This window comes from Eurypyga helias, unplaced genomic scaffold (assembly GCF_000690775.1).
Source record: "Eurypyga helias isolate BGI_N326 unplaced genomic scaffold, ASM69077v1 scaffold17927, whole genome shotgun sequence".
NCBI lineage: Eukaryota > Metazoa > Chordata > Aves > Eurypygiformes > Eurypygidae > Eurypyga > Eurypyga helias.
The window spans coordinates 86,010-109,444 of record NW_010263861.1 but is presented as its reverse complement, the minus strand read 5'-3'; the positions used below and the strand labels follow the sequence as shown (position 1 = coordinate 109,444).

Genomic DNA, 23,435 nt, shown 5'->3' with positions numbered 1-23,435 from the left:
GAAAAGTGCGCTTAATATGCTTCAGTAGAGTATTTTATACACATCTAGAAATGTACAAAATGCTCGTGGAAAACGGAAGATGCTTCTGTGCCCTGAGAACTTGGGATGTGTGTACTTTCTGAGAGTAACCACAGACTTTGCTGGACCATCTCCAGGCTCAGGACTGATGCCAGTTCTCCTATATATTTATATGGAGACAGTTTAAATTTCTAGATCTTTAATGAAATGATGAGGCAGCTGCCTGCTTGATGGGTAAAAAAATATTTCTGGTATTGCCCCTAGTATTGCAGCCATTGCTCAAGTCAGAATTTAAAAGTTTCTGAGAGTATCCATTGCTCAGAAGAAGCCCTGCGTTCTGGAAGTGCTTGTGAACAAGACCCACCATAGTGTGACTCTTCCCGGGTTGTCTTACAAAGACTCTTGACTTCTACCTTCTCTCCTTAGCAGCACTGAGCTGAACAGCTACAGACCACTTTAAATTGGTTGGGTGATGACAGTGATTAAGTTTTTTTTTATTGACTTGGGCAGGTATTTAAAACTCACGTAGGTACTAAATTAGAGTTCCCGTATGATTGCTGTCCCTGCAGGAGGATTGTACATCTCGGGTATCTGTATCCGCAGATCTGACTTTAATAAAACACCGTTCTGTTTTCTTCCAGTGAACTGGAGCGGCTGAGCAACCTGGTTGGGAAACCGTCTGAGAACCATCCCCTGCACAACAGCGGACTGCTGAGCCTAGATCCTGTTCAGGATAAGACACCTCTTTACAGCCAACTTCTTCAAGCCTACAAATGGTCAAATAAGGTAAGACAATACACAACTGAATTACACAGAATGTTTGATTTGTGATACCGCAGACCTCTGAGTGTTTGACACTGTCAAAATTGCTGAGTTTGTATGAAGTTGAGGAGCATAATGCATACGTAAATGGACTTTTAAGTGTAAAAATGGTGCTTTACTTGAGAGGAGATACTGCAGTACTGAGGTGTGCCCTTGTTTTTCAAAGGGGGCGTTGACTCCCGAGCAGAATAGTACTTTCCATGTTACGTGTTTAGCATCTTATATGGATATCAAATAAAAGTATATTGTGTCCTTGCATCTCCCGGTAAACACAGTAGCAGAGGGCAGTGGGATATTAGAGCAGAGAATCAAGAGCTTATGCTGCCTCCAAACCTGTTTCTAGGAAAGAAACATAGGGGAGTTGACATTGTCAGGGATCTTGATGCCTTTCCATACCATTTTTAGTTGCTGCTAAAAACCATTTGCACCCGGTCTCAGAAGTAGCTTTGTATTCAACAGCTGTGGCATGGCCAGTGTTTTCAGATTGTGTGTCTCGCATTGCATTTTAAAAAATGTTTAAAAAAAAGGCAGATAATGTTAATGCAGTTTTTTACATTTTGAAAAAATTGGTTTTGTTGGAAGAAACTTCATTGTCATGAGCATAATTCAGTTCCGTAAAGCGTTGTGCTGGCTGTATCTAGAGACAGAACTTGGATAGGCATCTTTCCCTCTCTGATCTGAGCATAGTCTATTTGCTGGTCAAAAATACTTCAGTCTTCACATCTGATTTTATCAACTAAGTAAACATTGCATTGTTGCAATTATTACTGGTCTCTGAGCACCGTTATGTTTCAGATTGCTTGTTCCCATCCTGAATTTTTTGGGCATGCTTATTACTTTTTATAGAAACATTTAAAGAAATGTGTATTTAAAAGCTTTCTTCAAATTACCTTTGAAATACTAGTGAGGTGTTACAAAGTGTAAAAGATGGATTTGTTTCTGTTACAATTGTTACTTGAGAGAGATTCCAGAGTTGTAACTTTTAATAACCTTATACAGGACAGCAAGAGTAAGCAAGAATAATAAATCTGAAAATATTTAGGGCATTTAAAGAAACATTCCCACTTTAAATTATTTATTGCGATACTTGAGCAAGGGAGACTTTCAGACTACACAAGTACTTAACAGGCAAGTTCTTGTTATACACTGAGCCAACCAATCTAATATTATTCAGATATAAAATAGAATACTACAATAATGTTTGTATGAATACCACATTAAAGTTTGTAGAGTCACTTTTCAGAATACAAATTCGTGTTCATGTCTTCTAAAATCAGTAAGATTCAGCACTGACAGAAACTTGGTATGGTGGGAAAATAGAGGACAGGAAGGATTTTTAAGTAGGGATTTATTAATTCACAGTGTTTCATGTTTGCTTATGTTTCTTGCTGTTAGCAGCAGGTCATTGGCACTGAAGAAAAAATAGTTCATTTGCTACTTTCAGAAAAAATAAAACCATTTAGCATTTATACATGAAAACTTCTAAATTTGTAGTGCAATGAAGTCTGCAGTGATTTAATTACTTCTTTAGGTCATTATCAAGGTAAACTCAGCTGGTAATGAAATAGCTTTGGCAGAGTTATTCTAATGGGGTTTTTATTAACTTAGGGTGTTTTGGAGCTTTGAAGAGCATTTTTTTTGTAATACTGGTTCCTGATTTCAGAAAGCAGAACATTTCAGCATCTTCTGCGCTCGTACACACAGTCAAATGTTCCAGGAGAAAACCAGTGGGTTTTTTTCTTATCTCTGTTGTCTTTTGATTTCTGTTCTACAGCTGAAATAAAAGATACTGTTTAAGTGATATTTAAGTAGCTACTTTCTACCTAATGGTTCTTCTGAACTTTACTAGCATCCTTTCTAGGGTTTGCAGTAACCAGCAGGCATGGAGAGGTTGCCCCTGTTTCTAACAGCAGCTGTGTTGCCTGGGTGAGGGTATTAGCTGCTGGATTTACCATCAGCAGCAAAGACTCTCTTGGTGCTTGTGTATTTTGTGCTTAATTCTTCACTGATAAATACTCTTCTTGAGTCAGTGTTACTTCATTATGCCTTTTGGCTGCCTTCTGTTCTTCTCTTGTCTGGTGTTTTCTGTTGCATCGAAGCGAGGATTTAGATGTGGTGATGTGTCAATACACTTTGTCTGTCCGCATTTAATTTTTAATTTGTGACCCCTTTGTGGCTTGCTTGCTTGTATTTTTGATGAGCTGAGATAAGGGCCTTTTCCTCCCTCTTTGATTGCTCATGCATTACTGATGGCCTGAATAGCCACATGGCTGCCAGGGGAGGGTAGGGGGAGTAGTTTCGGGGCTATGATGCAATTCAAAAAGGATATTAATGAAATACAGGGGGAATGAGTATACAGACTTTGTGTTGCATATTTCAATGCATTCTGTTTATTTTTAAGACATTGAGAGGCTAGTAAGAGTACTTTGTAGGACAAGAATGGGTAACATCTGTAGTAATAACTAGGCTATCGCATGAGAAGCACACTTTTATTCAGTATATCAAAGTACTATATGTAGTGTGATATATTTAAAAAAAAAAACCAACAAACAGCTTTGCCTTATTTAATATCTAAAATAGAAAGAACAATTAGAGACCTTAAATGATAATTCTTAAAAAAACCCAAACCCTAGCATTTCAAAAGTTATCCTATATAATAGTCTGTTTAAAAGCTGTGGGTTTTAGTTGTCCATTTATATCAGGATTTATGCTTTGGAAAGGATAGTCTCAGCCAGTTTTTGGAGACTATAGTGACAGTCGCCTTCCAAATACCACATGGAGCTCTTCAAAGCATAGTACTACTGAATTGGTTGTTCTTTCAGTGTATGAATGTACCTGAAACTTAGGCAGTTTTGTAAATCTGGAGCTGGATCATACCTGCCTATGTGACTGTTCTGGCAAAATTGGTCGCACAAGTAACAGCTTGTTTAGTTTTGTTTTTTTATATTTCAGCTGAGGCTGAAATGTAAAATCATCGTTCCTTGTAGCTCATGAGATACTGAATGTCAGAACAGTTACTGATTTATGTTTTCAGCTTTGTTTTGATGCTACATCAAGCAGATGCCCAACTTTGATCTGGCCTTGGGTGCATGGGCAAACTTTTTGGTTTAAGTGTCAGTGCTGGATGGTAAGTGTAGTAAAGATCATGCTCACGGGCATTAAGTAGAAAATTTGGTTTAAGATGTGTTAACATAGATTAGACTTACCTGACACTTTTCAACTTGTTTTATTTACCACATTTAATACGTGTAGCTGTGGCTTATTATGTATTGTGAGGGGACTCACTTCTAGGTTCAAATTTACTGAACTAACTCTTTGGCTTAGTACAGTGGAGGTTAATTGGACTTGTTTGGGGCAAATGTCTCTGTATTCACAACTCTTATTTTACGGCTCCTATGAGTCACCACACTAATTCCTCTGTTCCTGACTGTCTTAAGCTTGCCTGCTTCAGGGCTACAGAAAAGTTAAAACTTTCCTTACAGAAGTGTGTTATCTTGGCAGGGCTTGTTATTTATTAGCACCTGCTATCCTGATATTTACTTACTGTAGTTTACCCGGTAGTTTTGCAGATGGCAAAGTTGTCCATATAATGGAAACAGCTGTTTGGGAACACAACAGCCTGTCAGATGCATTAATTACACATGCAGCTGTAAAGGAACTTCACTTTTCCAGGTGTTTAACAGAGCTTACAAGCTATAGCTGAAAAACGGAGGAAATTTAAGTTGATCTTATTGCAAACAAGAGCCAAATGTTTTTTCTTCTTTGCTTTAGCGTTCTTGATGTATCAGTAGAAATCATACAAGTAAATTGCTTTGACACTGGGCTGCATGGGGGAATATAGTAGCCATGGACCAGTGTTTAGGTCTACTTGATATTCCGCTGCCCTCCTCCCCCCTTTCAGGTTTACTTAAGAAAAGAGGTTTTCTTCATTACAATTGAAGTGCTGTTTCCCAGAAGGATCTGTATGTGCCCTCTAATGTAATATTGAAGATACAATATTAGATAAGACAAAAATGAGCTATCATTCTGTATGGGTAATGCAGATAAAGTGTTATCTGTAAGATAGGAAGTTTTTAGAAATCATTAGGGTTTTTTGATGTGGACTGCCTCTGTTTCGTAATTGTAGTTGATTTCTCCCGTTAGTAGTTACGTACATCTCGGCTGTTGATAATTTTTTTTTTTTGTAATGTGATTGTTGTGCCTGGGCAGCTGAAATCAAAGGTGACAGACAGTAGCAGTCAGAAGGGTTTCTGGTTTGTATGTGTCTGGCTTGATACTACTTGGAAGAGTCAGGACTGGACCTGCAGGCTGCTGCTGCCTTACCTCTTACCTCTCCTTACCAGGCTGAAATACTGATTAAGTTTTGATATTTGAAAATTAAAAGATGTGACCTCATACTTGTGCCAGAGCACTAGCACTTGCTGCTTGTGAGTGAGGTTGCTCTTCAGGACACCCCTATGACAGGTGCCCGTATGCCGGCCTTCCTCATTCCTGTGCGCTTTTCACTCTCTGCAGTGGATCAGACCGCGCTCTCACGACCAGGAGCATCGTTTCACAAGGAACAGTGTGTTTCTTGGTATTTGTTCTCAATACTGGGTGACAAAGGGGGTTTGTGGGGGGAAAAAATACTTGCTGATGATGTGATTAAACCAGTATTATATACTTAGCCATATAGAAAGGTTTAATGAAGCTTGTAATGGTGTGATTGCCTGATCCAGCTACGGTAATGCTGGCAGCCGAGGTACATGGAGGTTTGGGGAATCCAGGAGTTTGGACTGATTCTTTGAGTGGGATAAACTTTGTTTCCCATCTGCTGCTTTTGTGAGGTTATTTATTGCCTGTAGTGTGTGTTTGTTCATCCTCTTTGCCCTTGGCAAAGCATTTGTATACCCTAGCCCTGTGCATGCCCGAGGCAGTGTCTGTTAAGGTGTTTCCACTGACTCCAGTGGAACAAAAATTGTAAGTCCACTGGGCATGGCAAAAGCTTTTATAGGGCAAGTTTCCCCTCTCTTAATCAGGTGCTGTGAAATAGTTCATGCCCAACACTTGAGCTTTAATCACTGGTAGGGATTTCTTTTGTTTGTTTATTTGAAGAATATATACACAATGGAGCAACTACCAAACCAAGGCTATAGAATTACTCTTTCTACCCGACTTAAGAAACATTGGGTTTGTTGGATAGCAGCAAACTAGGTCTTCCCTGAGCTGCTGAGTGATAGAAAGATTGCCCAAGTGAAAATGCTCGCTTCTACAAGTTGCCTTTCCTTATTTGTCCTTCCTTCGCAGTAAAGAGTTTGTTTTCAGACTTCCAAATAATATTATTAACAGCAGTGGAAGTGGGGGAATTTAGAGCAATTGCAGTCTTGAACTGGTGATGTTATTTTTAATTTTTTCCTTGACTTTAACTTCACTGAAGTGCAGTGTTGCATGCTCTGTTGCTTTCAGAGGTGTGTTTGTCCATTCACTTTGCTCCGGTTCCAACCCTCCTGGAGCTTGAATCCATGTGCGTTGGTGTACGGGAGTGGTGTAGTGGTATTGTTTTGTCATCATGAGATGGTACTTAAAAGCCATGATAACTGTGTGTTTGGGAAGGCTGTTACCTACCACTTCAAGCAGAAAGCAAAAAATGAACTTTTCTGACTTTGTGACTCTCTGAGTGAGTAGGATTTAGATCAAATTATGTAATTTACTCATCTGTGAAAAGAAGGTTATGCCAAGTTGCATAAACTTTACAGTATCAGTGCATTGCAAATATTCCAAAGCTGGGCAGGAGGAATCATAAATTTATTGAAAGGTAATACGTGGGCAAATACTAAATGAAAGAGAAATTACTGTTAATCTGCATGCTGAAATAAACTAAAAAATATTTGGATTTAGCTTCCTCTTGTTTTTACACAAATTTAAAATCGAACTGTTGGGATAATTACCATTAATGAGTTAAAATGATTTTCTGTCACATGACAGAAGAGAAAAGGAATATATAGTTTTTGTTTATTAAATTATTTTGATGTGTTCCCTGATAAATTATTTGTATAAATGATGTTTAGTGTAGGTCTCAAAAAAAGAAATCAATAGAGCCTGTGGAGAAAGTCCAGACTTGTTACGACTGCCCTTGGTAGCTTAGTATTGATTAGACACAAATATTGAGTTTAATGACAATAAATGACATTAAATGTTAACCATAATAGTAGAGGAACACCGTTGAAGTAATTTTTTTTGTTGTTGTTCATCTTGCTTATAAAATGAAGTGTTCTTTCCAAGGAACATTAATTTTAATTTTTGGATGCGCTCAAACATTTTGAATTCAAGGCAGTTTTACAGTAGCATGGACAACGTAACTGAATTATTATGTTGGCAGTTCTTTGGACGTTCAGGCAGAGGGCCCAGATCTTGTCCTTTCAGGACTTTTTTTCTACAAAAACACGGTCTTGTGCTACTGTGACATACTGTTGCGTGGAGATCCAGCTCATTCTGCTGAGATTTTGTCCACCCAAAACTGGGTAACACTGTCTTTTTGGGTGTACTGTAGTATTACTGACAGACGTATGGAAAGGCAAACTGTGTCATGGTAATGGGGTCATCCGCTTGCCCGGAGCTTCTGGCGGTTGCTGTTGAAGATCAACGCGCTTGCTGGGTTAAGAGTGGGAGGGTTAGTGGTGCAGCTTGAGCGACTGGTGTTCTCGGGAAGCAGGAGCTCTGAGGAAGTTACTTACAGAGAAGATTTGAGGTGAGCAAAATCCCTTGGTTTGCTCACAGAAAGGAACAAATAAAACAAAAAAAACCCCCCAAAATAAGGTTTGAAATGAAGCAAAGTGCCAAGTCCCTACAGGGATATTTCAGTTGCACTCTGAAGAGCACATTTTAATCTGCTTTGTAAGAGAAGAATCCGTGCTGCGTGGAAGGAGCTGGAGTAGAAAGGCTCTTAGGGCTTACCGACTGTGGACTCCTTTCCTGTGTGGATAAGCCATGGGAGTTTGTTCTCCTCACTGGAGAAATGAATGATGCATGAACTGGTGTTTTCTTGTACATGGGGCACAAAATAGGAGCTGGGCCCCTTGGATTCTATTCTTGCTTTTCTTATTAATTTTTCTTATAACCTTGAACAGGATGCATGTTTTTCTGTGCCTCCTTTTTCTTACGGATAAAATAGGATAATAATACTTAACCTACTTCTTGGGAGAGTTTCTAGTCTAAATGTGTCTCAAGTGCATTGGGTTCTTTGGACAGAAATGCTTTGTAGGTGCCAAATATTATACAGCTAGTGACTAATGTTGTTTGCCTGGCAGTCTGGAAAAATGCCCTTTATGGGCTTTTAATTTCATGCAATTTTAGGCAAATGTTTTGGTAAAATGCCCTTGCTGTTCAGAATTACGTTAATGTTCTTTTTTCTTTTTTTTTAATACAACTAGGAAACAGGTGGTTACCTCTTTGCCTCCAACTGCCGTAGTTATTAATTATTGCTCAGTTGTCTGCCTGGAGAATGTTGACTGATATTATTGCAGGGTTCGTTTTAGGCCGGCAGTGGCAGGGGTGGCAATTTCAGGTAGTGTGCAAATAGTCTTTGATATTACAGTGATGGGGGAAAAAGCAGTGGGAAAGCTATGAGGATGAAAAAAGTGCTTGTACCAAACTATAAGATGGGGAGAGGGGTTGGAATTACCATAGTCTAGGTATTTTTTTTAACTGGAGAAGGAAAAAGGTGTGACATGAGATTTTTCTGAGAGTCTCTGAGCTGTGCAAAGATAGTGAAAAAAAAATAGTGAAGCTTATAAAAATAGCAACAGTAAAGGCAGAATCACCAGCTGTGGTATGTTGTATGGGTTTTATTCTCCCTAGAGATCCTGCCTAAAGCAGCATCTGGGGGCACTGGCGACGGATAACATCAGTTATGTCCATCTTCTTTTTGGAAGATGCATTTTCCCTCCTCGGCTGGGAGTCCCCGGAGTCTGCAGCTCTGGAACTCCAGTGTTTCTTTGCCTGGGATTCCTATGCTTGCTTTGATCAAAAGTCCAACCCAGGGCTATTGTAACTATTTTATAGTTACATGTATAGCTATAAAAGTGGTTTTGACATCTAATAATTGGAACAAAAGGAAATTAAAATTACCAGTTTCTTTTTTTTCTTCGCACTGCTGGGAAGAGGCTAAGGCAGGTGAGGATTTGCCACTTAGGCTGCCTGGTGCCACTGTAATTCCTGTGCAGGTTAGTTGAATTTCTTTGACATTTTAGTAGACTCTGGTTAGTTTGTTACTTCAGAAAGAGAAAAGTGATGATGAATAACTTGTTGCTTTAAAAAAACCCCAGCTTTTTATTTTGTCTTGTTTGTTGTGTAGTTTGACTGGTTTACATCTGTAATTTTCCCAGAGTTATGATAGTAATAATTCACACCAGGATGTAATTGTGAAATAAGGTTATATGTGTCCAAACAAAATTTGCCTTTCTTACTGCATTTTTGTTAGAATAGTTTGTTTCAGATTTGAAGCAGCCTGAGAGCATGTTATGGTGTTTTTCTATTGCTGTGCCTGGTGTTTGTTGCTATTCAACAGCATTTTTTAAGGCTCTTATCAAAATAATGCTGTAAGCAGTACCAGTCTCCTAATTATGGGAAGTGATCTATCAATGCACACTGTTATAAATCACAGACCCCTTGTCAGCTGGTGGGAATTATTTAATGCTTTGCAACACCTTTATTTGCTAATGAGTGAGGTTTTTTTTCCCCAGTTCCTTTGATAAGTATTAATGGTCTAGCTGTTAGCCTATTTCAGGATGGAAGTGATTGATGTTGCTCTATTTTAACCAAAACGCTTCTGCCTACTCCCAGTTCTTCCTCCCCTAACTCCCTTTTTTCCTTTGCAAGAACTCTTCATACAGTCATGTTGGATGGCTAAATTACGTAATTTGTTAAGACAGTGATCCCTTTCCCTTTCTGAGCTGCATAATGTGGTCATCAAACCAAATCGGGTAAAACTGCATTGCATTGTATGAATAACAGACTTGGGATGAAAGTCAGACACAGAAGTGCAGTACATAGATGAATGTCATGGTACAACCATGGATTGGAAGAAAAGGGTTTACTTTGAGGAGCTGAGAAATGCAGCAAAGTATAACTGGAAATCCATGTTGTCTAGGGATTAATTGAAGAATATGCAGTACTGCAGAACAGGAGCATTGTAAGAAACACTTGGGCCCAGCACTCCTTTGAATTTCGTGTTTGCCTGTTATCTCAGCTCTCGGTGGCTCAGACTGACTTGGTAGTGGGGATGAAAGCCTGACTTATCTTCCAGTGGATGGTGGCCACCATGAAAGCACAGAGAATGTTTTCAGAGACTCAGAGCTGTGTCTTGCTTTCTTTGAGGCAAATTAAAGATGTTTGTAAAGCATTTGGGGACCTTTATATGAAGGGCATTCAAGGAATACGAACACTAATATAAAATAACTGATACAGGTGATAAGCATCCTATTGGTATTCTTTATATAGAAAAGAGCTCTTTTATAGCTTCTAGAGGAAATAAAATAAAATGGAAATTTTAATGATGTCACCCTGTTGCTCTCCGTTATTATTGTCACATCTTTTAGTGTGACTGTTACTGGGTTTTTTAATGCAGAAGTGTGCTCATCTCTAATCTTTTGGAGTTCTTTTTTGGAGTTACTGAAGTTGGTCCTCTCAGACAATCCAGAGTCATTGAATTGTTGGAACTGTATATAAGCAATATGCAGTTCTTCCCCATTGTATCTTAATCCAATATTGTTGATAACTGAGCTACAAAACATGGAAATTGCCTAAAAGGTAATTAAACTGAAAATAGTCTGTGCAAGGAGCTGTATGTAGTCAGAGTGCCGTACAGACCTCTCGTTTGGCTACTGCTTCATGGAAATACATGTCTGGCAAAAATCTGGCAGCAGTTTTGTATGCAGGAGTCATTAATACGGAGCTTCTGATGGTGAAGTCTGCAACCCAGTAGGTCTGTGGTGATGCTTGAAATCTCTTGCTTGTTGGGATCGGTGCATACTGATGGTTTTCTTCATGGGAGGGAAGAATAGTCCTGCCCTGCAGGAGTGGTGTTGGTTTGTGGCTCTGATGCTGTGACAGCTGAAGGGTGTGAAGGAGAAATTGCAGACCATGACATCAGTACTGTTACTGTTCACATCTGTGCCGTGGCCTTCAGTTTTAATGTCGATACAGGTGTATTGAAAAAGATGTGCAGTTGATCTCAGGTGATCTTTCAGAGTTGATTTTCTGTTTCCAAACTATTCCTCTTAATAAAACAAAATTTTGCTTGGTGATTCGAAGCAAGTTGTCTGTTCTCCCCAAAGTTGTGAAATTTCACTAATAACATGAAGCATGAAGCAAGCCATTGAGGAAGGCCACACTTTGCAGTAGGTGGTGGTCATTTTACATCTTTCTGAAAGTGTTTGGCTTTGAGGGTAATCTGTGTTTCATGTCTGTCTGGATATCTGACCCAGCTTTCAGGGATACTTGAATTTGGGGTCCCGCTTTCTGCAGGAGCTCTGATGAATGACTCCTCTGTAGAAAACCAAGACTTCGCTTCTGTTGTAAAATACTGCCTCTTGAGAAACAGGCTTAGGTTCGGTTCTTTGCTCCGACTCCCAGTAATTATATTCTTCTGTCTTGGGTCAGCTGGGAGTAGAAATGTGGGAAAACAGTATTCTGAACGTAATTAAGAATTGTAGCCTGTGTAACTTTATGACTGGCTGTTAGGCTTGTTCGGCTACTTCTAACTCCATTTGTTGGTACATCTTCTTGGTGTGAGTTAGCATTCAAATCAATTAGAGTTGTAAAATCCTGGAGTTGTGGAGATAAAGGTGACTTATCGGTACATGTTGTCACTTTCTCTGCCAATTACAATATTAGCCCAAGCATGGACAGCACTTCACTTTATCTAATTTTAAATGCCTGAATGTAAGGCTTTCAATTGCACAAGTAACAAAAAACATGAATAAAATCTTTTAGCCACTGACATTTGTTCAGTTACAGTGTACCTACAAAAAGATGTCCTCTGAATTAATAAAAGAAGGTGAAATGAAAGCTGATTGATCCTACCAGGTGCTAGTCTTTCACACTTTTGATCAAAATTGTATGTCGTGAGCAGCAGTTATCTTGTGCTATTTTGTAAGGTTCTGGGCTTAGTGCGAAGCATTTAGTCGTGCTCTGGTGCTCCACTGAGTTTGCTGAGAACTTAAGCGCTCCAGTTTAATGCCTAAAGCTAGACCGCGTGAGTAATCTGAGAGCTGAAATGGCGCATGACTGCAGTTGCACGCCTGCCTGGTGTCTTAGGGAGTTAAAAATCCATTTCTTGGGCTGTGCATCTTTTTATATGCTCATGAATTGGCCTGTTCCCAGATACCCCTTCTTCAAAAGCACATATGCTGACAGGCTGATGGTAATAACTAATACACTTATTGGGTAGAATTATATATCATTATTTTGAAAAATAATGACCATGTTGAAATGCTAAGGAGATTTTCAATGTTACTTTAGGTTTGGTTGGAAAGCAGAGGATAATGGCTACATCTTACAGCATGTCATAAAATCACAGGGGTCTTTGATGTTCAGAGTTGCACTTTGGAACAAATAGTTCTGTTCGAAACCAGCCCCAGTCTTGATGAATTTGCTTGTTGCATTTGGAGTGTCTGAGATCCTGTAGCTGGCAGCGACACAGTGTAAGAGGTGCTCTGTGTACTGCATGGGCCATTAGACACAAAGGAATTACATCGAGATGTGACATTTTACAGTATATTCGAAAATAGGTGTATTTATTTCTCATTATATGAAACTGCAATTCCTGTGGAAATCAATATTGAAAATACCCACTAAAAGCCTCCTAGGATCTGCAAGTGTGCACAAAAAGGAGCTGTACGCATGTACTGTTACGCACAAGCGGTAGGATGAAGTGAATTATTTAAATCTTCTCATGTCAACAGCAGCTGAATGCGTTTTCCTTATTGCAACATCCTGTTACTGGTACGGAAAACGCAGAGAATGCGGACTGGAGCAGAAAGAGTCATCAGGTGTCTTCAAACTGTTTTAAGCTGCCCATGGTTTGAAAATACTCAAGAATCTGTGATATGAGCTGTTTGACATTTTTGCTATTCCAAATGCTCAAAGGAATAAATCTACATAAAGGCTGTTAAAAATGAGAGTCTTTGCCACAATGTCTGGAATCTCAGAATGTTACTTTATTTCTCTCTTTTTGGCTGACCACCACGATAAAACAGCTGAATCAAATACGGTCCTTTATGTATAAAATATATTTTTCGGGTCTTGACAGCTTGTTTCCAGTTTTAGTCTTACTCAGTTTGAAACAGCTGTTCCTAATCCCTGCAAAACAGTTTTTTGATGGAAATCATGACATTCTCAACTACTGCAGTGTAACTGGGCTCGCTCTCATTCCAAAAGTTGGCTATTCTTTATGTTAAAAGAACTCTTCATTCAGAGAAAATGTCACTTTTGTATCAAATAAGCTGCATTTAGAAGAATAATAGCTGCCTCCTCCCCCCAGGGTTATCTCTGAATGAGGTGCGATATGTGTTTCTCTTCCTAAAAGACTTAAGAAAAAACATCCCTGTGTGTTTTCCCATTAGCTAGATTTATTCTAATGTTCCCTGCCCTACCCATATGCTTTCAGTTGGGTTCTATTTAGGGTTTTCTCTGCAGTTGTCTCTGCACTCAGACTTCACAAGTTCTCTGGCTTGCCTTATGGTTCCGCTTTACTCTGGAGTCAAATCTTGTATTTTCAGAATTTTCAGTGTAGCATTTTCAGTTTGCTCAGTGCCATTTTTTATTTCTTTAATTGGCTGCACTGCTTGGTGCTTCTTCCAAAGGCGTTTGTAGAAATTTCATAGATCACAGAGCCAATCAAGTCTGTAAGCTCTCTTGTGCTTGATAAAGCAAGAACTAACCTTTTCATTTCCGATTTTCTGGTTCTTTTGGACACCCTAGCATGTAATACGGAGTTAATGACTTTCTGCATGAAAGAACTTCCAATTTAGTTGGCTGGGTGAGCGCAAGTGTACGATAGCGTGTGTGGACATCTCGGAGTATTTCCGAGGAGGGTGAAGGCTTCAGGATTGGAGTGTTGCCAAATTTATAATGGGACTGGAGAGACTCTGGAGTTGTACATCCTCTTCTTTCCTCTGCCCTTAGCTTGCTGGATGAGGTTTCACCATCCCTGTGTTCCCCACGTCTTTGTTTTCCCATCTACAAAACGAGGATTGCGCTACAGTGTAAGTACTCTGAGAAATGGAAGAGCGAGGGCTGCATCCAGGGAAGATCACTAGTGGTTCTGGTCTCGCTTCTGAGCCCATGATGGACAAATACCACCCAGAAGCCTCTTTTGGGTTATATTGTCAAAGCACAGTTTATCAGCTGAAATAGAGTTAATATCTAACATGACATGGAAGCTTTACTACTTAAAGAGATGTTAAATGTTATCAGTTCCAAATCAGTTTTGCCTGGCAAATACTTTGGAGTGTTTATAATTTTCCTTGCATATGGGTTTTTTTTCCCACAGCCTAAAGAACCTGACTTGGGGCTGCATTAGGATTAAGTGAGATTACTAACATCTTCTTTCCATTCCTCTTGTGTCCCTTGTATGAATACATCCTAATAACTATTGATATTGCATTCATCCTGCGAGAAGCTAAGACCTTTAGCATCTGCTGATGCTGCGGTTTTGATGTTGTGTTTTTCCTGCAAGTAAAATCAATTGAGACAAATCTTGGTAACTTTTTACAGCAAAATAAAATGACTCTGCCGGGCAGCCATTGGAAGTTTTTTATGTATGCACGTGCTCTTAGATCACGTACACAGGGTTGTTCCAGCAGAGTTGATTGGTTGATCTACTAGATTTTAAAGGTCAGCTGTAATCACATTTCAGGAAGATTGAAGAAGATAGGAAATTACCACTATGCTTTTCTGGGGCATATACCCGCTTCTGGTGCACCTTGCTTTTCCCGTGTACAACTACATTTACTCAGCTGGAGCATCAGTACATCAGGGCACGAGTCGATGTGCTTGCTATCTCCTGGTGATGAGGGAGCTCATTAGTTGTATTTCCTCCAAGCCAATACCTTGTCTCTGGAAGATGGGAAGCAGAGTGGAGGAGTCCACTGCATTTCTACAGACGTGAAAGAAACAAATCCTCTTTCAGGGGAAGGCTGCGGGGAAAGCTGCAGTCTAGTGCCTTGTTAGATGGTCCGTTCAGTTGCTGGCGTTGGTGCAACCAAGGGGTGATGCTGGCTGTTCTAAGTGCAGCGCAGATGGAAGAGAGAGACGTGTAACCCTTCTAAAGGGTGGAGGCCTTTAATTGTGGGGAATCCAAAGAGCATCTCATTAGTAGTGTTTTATGTGACAGCTTGGTATTATACAGATGTCCATAGAGACCAAGCAGCCTTGGAATAATTTGTTTTGTAAATGTGGTATTTCAGAGGTGTATTTCCGTGTAATAGGCAACCATATCTGCATACAGAGGTGAACAAATATCTTCTTAATTTTTTTGCAACAACTCAAATGAGAATTGCTTTGCCACAGCAGGTTGCATGAACTAAATGCAGCAGGGACACAGAATATTCACCTGCTTTTTCAAAGTAACTTTACGATTTTGTGTGGCTAGTAAATACATATTTGATGATGGTCATGCTATAATAAGGGGTTTGTTGCCTTAAGAGTATGTGGACAGATGACTCTCTTTAAAGAGTTTCCCCCAAAAAAACTCTTTTAGAGAATGTTAACTGCTTTACAAAGGTCATTTGTAGTAGATGTCCCAGAATCTAAATTAACTTGGAGAGTACTGTCCTTAGTGCATTTTCATATGTGCTAACTTGCAAAATGTAGTAATTCCCAGTTGTATAGAAACCAAGGGGCTGTGGCTTTTCTGTAAGCATCCATGACCTGCTTTTAAAATAGATGCTGACATAGAGCAGTGGCTGAAGGCGGTGCTTGAGTGGTCTGGAGACGTTTATTGTGCATTTATTTAAGGTGACATTTTTCAGAGATGCTTGCTGGGATGGGCCTTCTAACTTCAGTCTGTGTTTTGATTTGTCAGCCACGGTGTGGTTTGGGAAACTAATGTCTCATGTTCGCTACACTTACGGTAAATATGGATAGGATACTTTTTTAAAATAAATAATGGACAAGGCAAAGTTTTCAGAGGCTTGCATGATAACATCGGAGTAGCAGCAAATCCTCTGTGATTTTCCCAGTGGCTGATAAAGTCAAACAGTGCCTTGACTGACTGACTGGGTTTGCGTTTTATTTCAAGTTAAATCTATTTCTTTTAACCCTTGATGATGTCTGCTTTCATTAAAAGGGTACTTATGGGCAACAATGAGTTTTCTGAAGTGCAGAAGTAGTATGTGTAGAACACGTGAAACGTGATTATTCTCTTCACGTGTGCAGTTGCACGTCATCCTGATCAGTACATTAGAAAGACATTTTTGCGGGGACTTCAAAGAAGTTACAAACAAGAATACATGATATGTTCATGAAGTTCCCAGGCTACAGGGAATTGTCAGGTTATGAAGAAAGCTTCTGTGTGGAAGGAAGCTTGCAAGGTAAAAACCTGTCAGTAGGATTAGTGTTGTACAAACTTTATGCCTTTTTCTCTTCTTGTTTTCCCTTCAAATCTCAGGGCTCTAGCATCCCTCCTTTCTTCAGTTTGATAATTGTAGCAGCAGATTTTTGAGTGCTAGTGTAAAATACCAACCAGAAAAGGGGAAGAAAAATCCCTTTATTATCAGGAGTATTAAGGTAAAGTAGGTATTTAATCAATCTTAATTGTTTGTTTTTCTTGAGCAATACCAGTAGCAGCAGTCATGGCTGGCAAAACACTATGAATATACACACTGGTAATTAGTTTGCAGGTTCTGTTCTAATTCTTGTTGTGCAACGTAGTCCTCAGGCTTAAGTCCAGAAGAGAAATGTATTTTTAAGGGTCTTCCTGAACATGAACTTGCTTTAATTTCTGACTTGATTGTTACTTTAAAAAACAATAATACTTGGTTCCTCATTGAGATGGGTAACAAACTTGTGCTTTCATGCTTCTTGTACAAACTAAGCACAGTGCAATCAGTTGTGGCTTAACGCTGCCTTCTTTTGTAACACTGTTCAGCCTGTGCACTATCCCTGCACTGCAGAAGTGCTTCAGTCCAACTTTTTATTTCCAGTTGTAATCTCTAACAACATGTGTGTATTGGTGAATTTACTCGCAACAAATTCCACTTTTCTCATCTTCAACAGGATTTATGTTGGAACTTGCATTCTGGAAGTTGCTGCAGCCTTATAGGGGAACATTTGGTTTTCAGGAAACACTCATAGGGGATATTATCGAGTAAACAATACTTGGAGATTGCTTTAATCAAATTCCTGAACTATGGAAAGTTTGGATGAGGCAAATATTTCACATGGCATGGAGGGGCTGATGCTTCAGCAACAGTTCCCTGACTCTCAACCGTATTGTAAAACTGTGTGCTGAGGCCTTTGGTCTCCACTGCCTTACACCCACACCAGCAGTTATGTCAGAGTTTTGATTTAAGAAAAATAATAGATGTATTCTACAGTAGAACACTTGTTTTAATGGATGTCTCTTTCATTAAAATAGTCTCCTTGCGAAAACTAAGACCATGCCAATGTAGTAACTGAACAGTATGACTGGTCCTGGTGTGCAGGGCAAGGCTTCCCCTGCTAACTCCAGCTACTGACCTTGCCCTTTAAACAACCTGCTTTATTGTAGGGAAGTTGCAGAGGAAGGAGGATCTTACATTTGGCTTTAAACTTCATTGTCTTCTGTGCTCGGGTTCCTTAGAGAGCATATATGTATTGTAAGAAGTTCTTGTAGTCAAAGTTTCTAATGATTTGGCCTTTCTGAAAAGTTTCAGGTTAAGAGTTTTATATTATTAAAAGGCCTTGTGTGACTGGTATACTGCTTAGTCATACTGGCCTTGAAATGTAATACTTAAACAGTTTGAGCTCCTTATGCATTTGTCAAGAAGTCCTACGCCTCTTCTTCACGTGTTCTGTGTGCATGTGCACTGCGAGTCCGTTGCCTGCGAGTATGGCCTCGAGGTCTGAAACAGGACTTACGCTCCAGCATGTCGTTGGAAACTTCCCTTGGCAAATTCTGGTTTTGTTTCACCCATTAAATAAGCCTGTCAAAATGTAAAGCAAAAAGTCACACACCCCACACTCCCCCACTTGGTACTGCTGCCCAGTTGCAGTCAGTGCCATCTCTATGGTTTTGAGCCTTCATTATGCAGCTTGCGCTCAGCACACTTTTAGCAGAGCTAAAAGTAGAACGAAATAGCTGATGTGCGTAGCTGTTCGGTATGATGCAGGAGTACTGGGAGGGGAATGGGACAGGAAGAGGAACACTGCTACTGCCAGGTGGATTAGGCCTGTTTGTTTGACCAAAGCTATGCAGGACCATCCAAAAAACCTAAATTAGACCATGCTTTATCAAGGAATCTGGGCTAACTGTAATAGGAACTTCTTTTTTGTTTTACTGTTGTGTACTGTTGTTTTGTTTTATACCCCGAAACGATGCAATTGAGTTTGCTGTGGCTGTTGAACAACCAGACAAACTAGTGCTAATACCTTATTGCAGCGTCCCTGTGCCGATTGCTTTTCATGGAGCTATCTCCATATTGCAGAGCCATCTGTTTTCCTTACTGTCCAAGCACTGGGCTCAGTAGTATAAATTACTAACTGCTCTGTGGCTTTCAATTGTTCCTGTTTGTTTAGTGTGCCGGCAGCAAGTCTTCAGCACCCTTTATAAGTTTTCCTTGCTCTTTTATTATTTTTTTTAATGCCTCAGGCAAAAGCTGTAGTTGAATGAATTGTCAATCGTTCGTGTTGCTGAATTGTTGCCTTGATAAAATAAGTTTTGGGAGGGAGGTAGGCACTGTCCTCGTTTACAAAAGGTTTTGTATCTAGAGAAGTGATAAAACAACTTTAAAAAAATCACAGATTGCGAAAAGCAGTATTTGGCTCCCCGCGGCTGCGGTTTCCTTGGACGCACCCCGGTTTGTGGTATTGCTGGCGATACGATCTCACACAGAACGATCCTCTTGGCTGCGTAAGGACGTGCGCTGCTGAAGCGTTAAGGCTACTTTTGGAAAACTGAATGCGGAACCTGTCAGCTGTGTCAAAACTTAGTTGTAATGTAACAGTTGTACAGGTTTTTTTTAAATGTAGTTTCTTTCTCTTTAAGATGAAAAAAGATGCAGTTGGGGTTTTTTATATGTATAATACGTTTTTACACCCTCAACTGGCTATTCAGGCTAAACTGATCACTTCCAATAGTTCTCTGATGCTCAGCCCCCACCGTACCCGCAGCAGTGGACACCATGGCATGTTTAGCCCCATAAGGGGTTTGCTGCTGGGCAGGTCCAGACTGTTGGAGGAGAAGGGATTGCTTTGGGTTTCGAGTAAGGCTAAGTGAGGACATAGTGTGCAGCTTTCTGTGTCTGTTCAGGAATGGCAAGTTTTGGAGGGTGGCAGACCATATATACTGGATGTGTCGTGGTTTTAAGGGAAGCAGTTGATAAGATGAGGTGCATACCAGTTCATAACAGGGCGGTGCTGAAGTTTTGGTACAATTCAATGTGTGTAGGGGTGTTGGTGCCATTCCCCTAAGCCAGCTGGACTTTCTCGAGAAAGTTTTCCAGCCCAGGGTAAGAGGTGTTTTGATAACATACTGTAAGATGAACTGAACAGCAAGGAAAGCATTTCTTCCCTCGACATACTTCAGATACAGCGGCAGCCAGTTGAGATGTAGCTGAAGGCCCAGAGTCTCTGTAGCATCCGAAGCCTGGAATGCTGCTGCTGCTGTTTCAGTCAGGCTGAGAGGTACGGCAGCGAGGAGCTGTGGGGCAGCCTCCACCGCCGCATGCTGTGCTCTGGGGCAGTTCCGACTGCAGGGGAACCCCCTGCAGCCTCCCCAGCTTTTTTCAAGAGATTAAGTAATACTGTGGGGTTTTTCCCCCCCTTTTGTTGATGTGGAGCCTTCAGAAAAAGAGAAAAAGGTCAGTAGCATCCATTTGGTCTGACCAATGTATCCCTGGGTCTTGTGGGCAGCAGGGCGTTCGGTAGAGTGAAGTGGTTGAAGCAGTCACAGAAGTTTGTCTTGCGCTTTGACGGGGGGAGCACAGCTCTTGGATGGATGATGCAGTATAGCAGAATTTTCTGTTCCAATCCAATGTTACTACCTTGTTTGTTGCCCTGTGGCCATTAGTGGTCTTAATTTGCCTTCCAGTAAATATGCCAGATAAGCCACTGTGGCCAGCCACATTAACTTTCTGTCTGTTTTTTTATGAAGGCAACCTGAAGGGATAGATTAACGTGTGTGATTTTTACTTCATAAATAATGACATCCACAAAGCAGCGAGAAGAGTGTCTGTTTACTTGGTGCCTTAAAGTGGGGTGCTGATGAACTGCTCGTTTTTGATCCAGTAAGATTTTCTTAATTATTGTCAATAAATACAAATAAGTTAACGTCCAGATTTAGCTGAGGAGTTGAAATGTCTGTGGGTTAGAGGGTAGATATTTAAGTGGTAATTGGGTTATTGAAGAGTGCCCGCAAGACAGCTGATGCGTGAGAAGTCAAATGTACGTCAGTCTCCTTTGAAATCCATAAAAATTAATCATTTAGGTTTCCCTGTGGTTTTGACTGCGTCCCACAGCAACTTAAAATGGCGCAGTCTTGAAGTCTTAACACTCCTCTGATAACATCAGAGCAAGTTCCTAGCTAAATAAAGAGTCTGTCGTGTTTATCCTTTCCAATTAGCGGTAGGAATACTGTAGGGCTTGTGTAGGCGGGGACGTTTAGTGCCGAATACAGTGATAGCTGCAAGTCTGGTCTTTGGAAACCTGGGTTTGGCCTTAAGCATCATTCTTTCTCCCCTCGATCCCTGTTTTGAGTCCAGTAAAGAGAAGCATATGTTTCCTTGCATCAGCTGTCTTGGTGTTACCTTGTGAAGCATGACAAGGTCATGTGTTTTTGTGGCAAAAGAGGAAATCTCAAATTGTGTTTGAGCTGTCCTAGACCTGCTCTTTTTCTGTGATGTATTAAGATCTCCGTGTTATACATGGTTAAATTTCCAGTCATGTAGGGGTGTGTGTGTTGATGCTACACTGCTGCTCCTGCAGTTGGTACTGGTATATGATTAATATTGCAGATCATGCCAAGAAGGTGTCTTGCATTTAATAGAGAACATAAGAAGGTTTGCCTACCCCATATGAAAGTCTCAAATTGGAATGGAAGATGCTATAAAAATTTAAGAGACAAGGTCAGCCTGAAAATCGCATGTTTTAAGGCAGAAAATTGTCTTATTTTAACATAAAATTTCCTTATTTGGTAGTACCTGTACTAATAACTTTTTCAGTTATTAACACTTGAAAATGGTTTTAAGCATTATTTGAACTGTAAAACTACTTAGTTACCATGTGTCTGGGTGCTTGTTAATTTGGGGTTTTCTAGTTGAGAGTCATGAGGCCTGATCAAAAGCACTTGGGTTCCTATGCTCCCTCGCTCTGATCAAACAAGTTCAATTTATTTCACTCATAAAAGATGCTGCGTGACTCACTTTGTACCAACATCTTTATTGAGGGGGGGAAAAGTGGATGAGAGTGTTCTTCATTAGAGCAGGCAATGACAAAAAAATCAGTAATTGAAAATAGAAGTGTAACAAATTCAGGCTACAGCAGAGGTGTGCAGTTTAAACCCTTGTGGTAATTAAGCACTGGAAGAATTGGAGAGGAATAGTACGGGACTCGCCTTCCTTGGAAGACTTGAAAGGTGAGCCACGTGCATGTTCTGGTTTTTCAGCATTTGCAGAAGTACAAACATAGTCACTTGAATTAGGTAAGAGGCAAGACGAAATGTTCACAAAGGTTCTTTTAGGTTGACTTAGTGTTTCCTAGGAAGCCTGTGGAAAGGATCAGTTCCAACCGTCCAGGCTCTTAACCATAACACGCCTCTTTTTGGTCTCTTCTGTGCTCACTAACTACACACCTTCTAATTTGAGGACTCGGAATGAGAAGGGTCTGTATCCGTGAGAACATGCTGTCGTCCAGAGCGTGGAATTTAATTTGAATGTTCGGAATCTCAGCTTTTAACTTACTTTCAGAGAATAGTTGGCAAGATGAGCTTCAGTTCCAATTAGTGTCTGATCAAGACAGAAAGTAATGGTGAACTGCTACCAACTACTCCTTTATTTCCAGTGGTAGAAGTGGGGGTAGAGGTTCCAACCCTGCCATGGCCTGGCTTAAAGCCTTTTCTGGCTGCTTCGAAGACTTGCTGAGCACTCGACTGCAGTTACTATCTATAGGAACTCAACTACAAATACAGTAAGTTGTAAAAACATTTAGTGTTCTTAAATGTCTGAGATTCCTCAGATCCACACCCAGCATGAGCGGAATAAGAATTCTGGAGGTAAATTTAACAGTATTTATAAGGAAGCAAGATAAAGCAAGAGAATATCATAGAAGCCATCTGAGAAGATAAGTGTGGGCATTGTGTGAGCTACTGTAAATAACATTCTGTGCATGAAAATGGGTGCTGAGTAACTGCCTCTTCATCCATGCAATCCTGCAGGCTGTGGTAGCTTGAGGTCCTTCAGAAAGAAGCACGTAATCAAAATCTGAATCCTTAGCGCAAGCAGACTGATGTAGGTTGCATAGGCAATATGAATTTAAACATTTCCTGGTTACTGAATTTTTCATTTGTAACCTTAACAACTTTAATGTATTGTTATACATGCTAAAAATGTTACATGAAAAAACACTCCTTTTCTCCTCGAATATGAAACGTTTCTTGGGTCAGCACAAAAGCTCACATCCCGCTGTAGACGGTGTGTTATAAATACCTAGATAAATAGAATAAAAACCTTTTGGAGAGGATTTCTCCCTTTTGGTTCCAGTGAGAAGGGGCTGTAAGTAAAATAATTGATGTGCCCTGTTAGCTGTTGACCAGGTTTCATGTGGCATGTCTTTCCTTTGGCATGCATATAGCAGCAGCACATTTTAGCACCTCGCCTACAGCATCCACCTCCTGACAGTGAATCTTGCCAATAGAAAAGCATTCAGCACTTCATTATTTCTACAACCTGAGTGCATTTGCAAATTAATTGATGTGTGGGAGGAAAGGCATCTGCTATTGTAGAAGACCTTAACTGTTGCAGCAAAACTAGAAATAAAGTGGTAAGCTGGAGTGAGCTGATCTGCTGTTGCAGGTGTTGAAGCCTCTGAAGTGGCATCTTGTCTGTTTTCCCTGTCTTTGACATGATTTTTTTTAAAAAAAAAAAACAAACAAACCCAACTGCTCACTGAATTGTGAACATGGAAACAAACAGCATGGTAAAGATAATACTGTATATAATTATATGTGTGTAGTTAGCAAGTAGTTTCATATTTCTTGCTGGCTCAGCACCAAAAGAGTTTTAATTAGGCCTGTAATGAATGACTGGGAGCATTTTAAAGGCTATTAATCTTGTGGTGTAATTGAGTTAATTACAATATCATTATAAGCTCCCATGAAAATAATATGAAGTATATTCCATTTATTTTACTCCTAAAGATAT

General features: G+C 40.1%; 1 protein-coding gene across 1 annotated transcript in view; it reads left to right on the top strand.

The window, feature by feature from the left end:
* Positions 1-659: 659 nt before the first annotated feature.
* The window catches only part of MED27 (mediator complex subunit 27), a gene marked incomplete at its 5' end in the record, with an annotated part of 88,594 nt that continues 65,818 nt past the window's right edge, over positions 660-23,435 (top strand). Inside the window, one exon of the mRNA XM_010156219.1 lies at positions 660-804. Coding sequence (XP_010154521.1) covers positions 660-804 — 145 coding nt within the window. The remainder of the gene's footprint in view (positions 805-23,435) is intronic.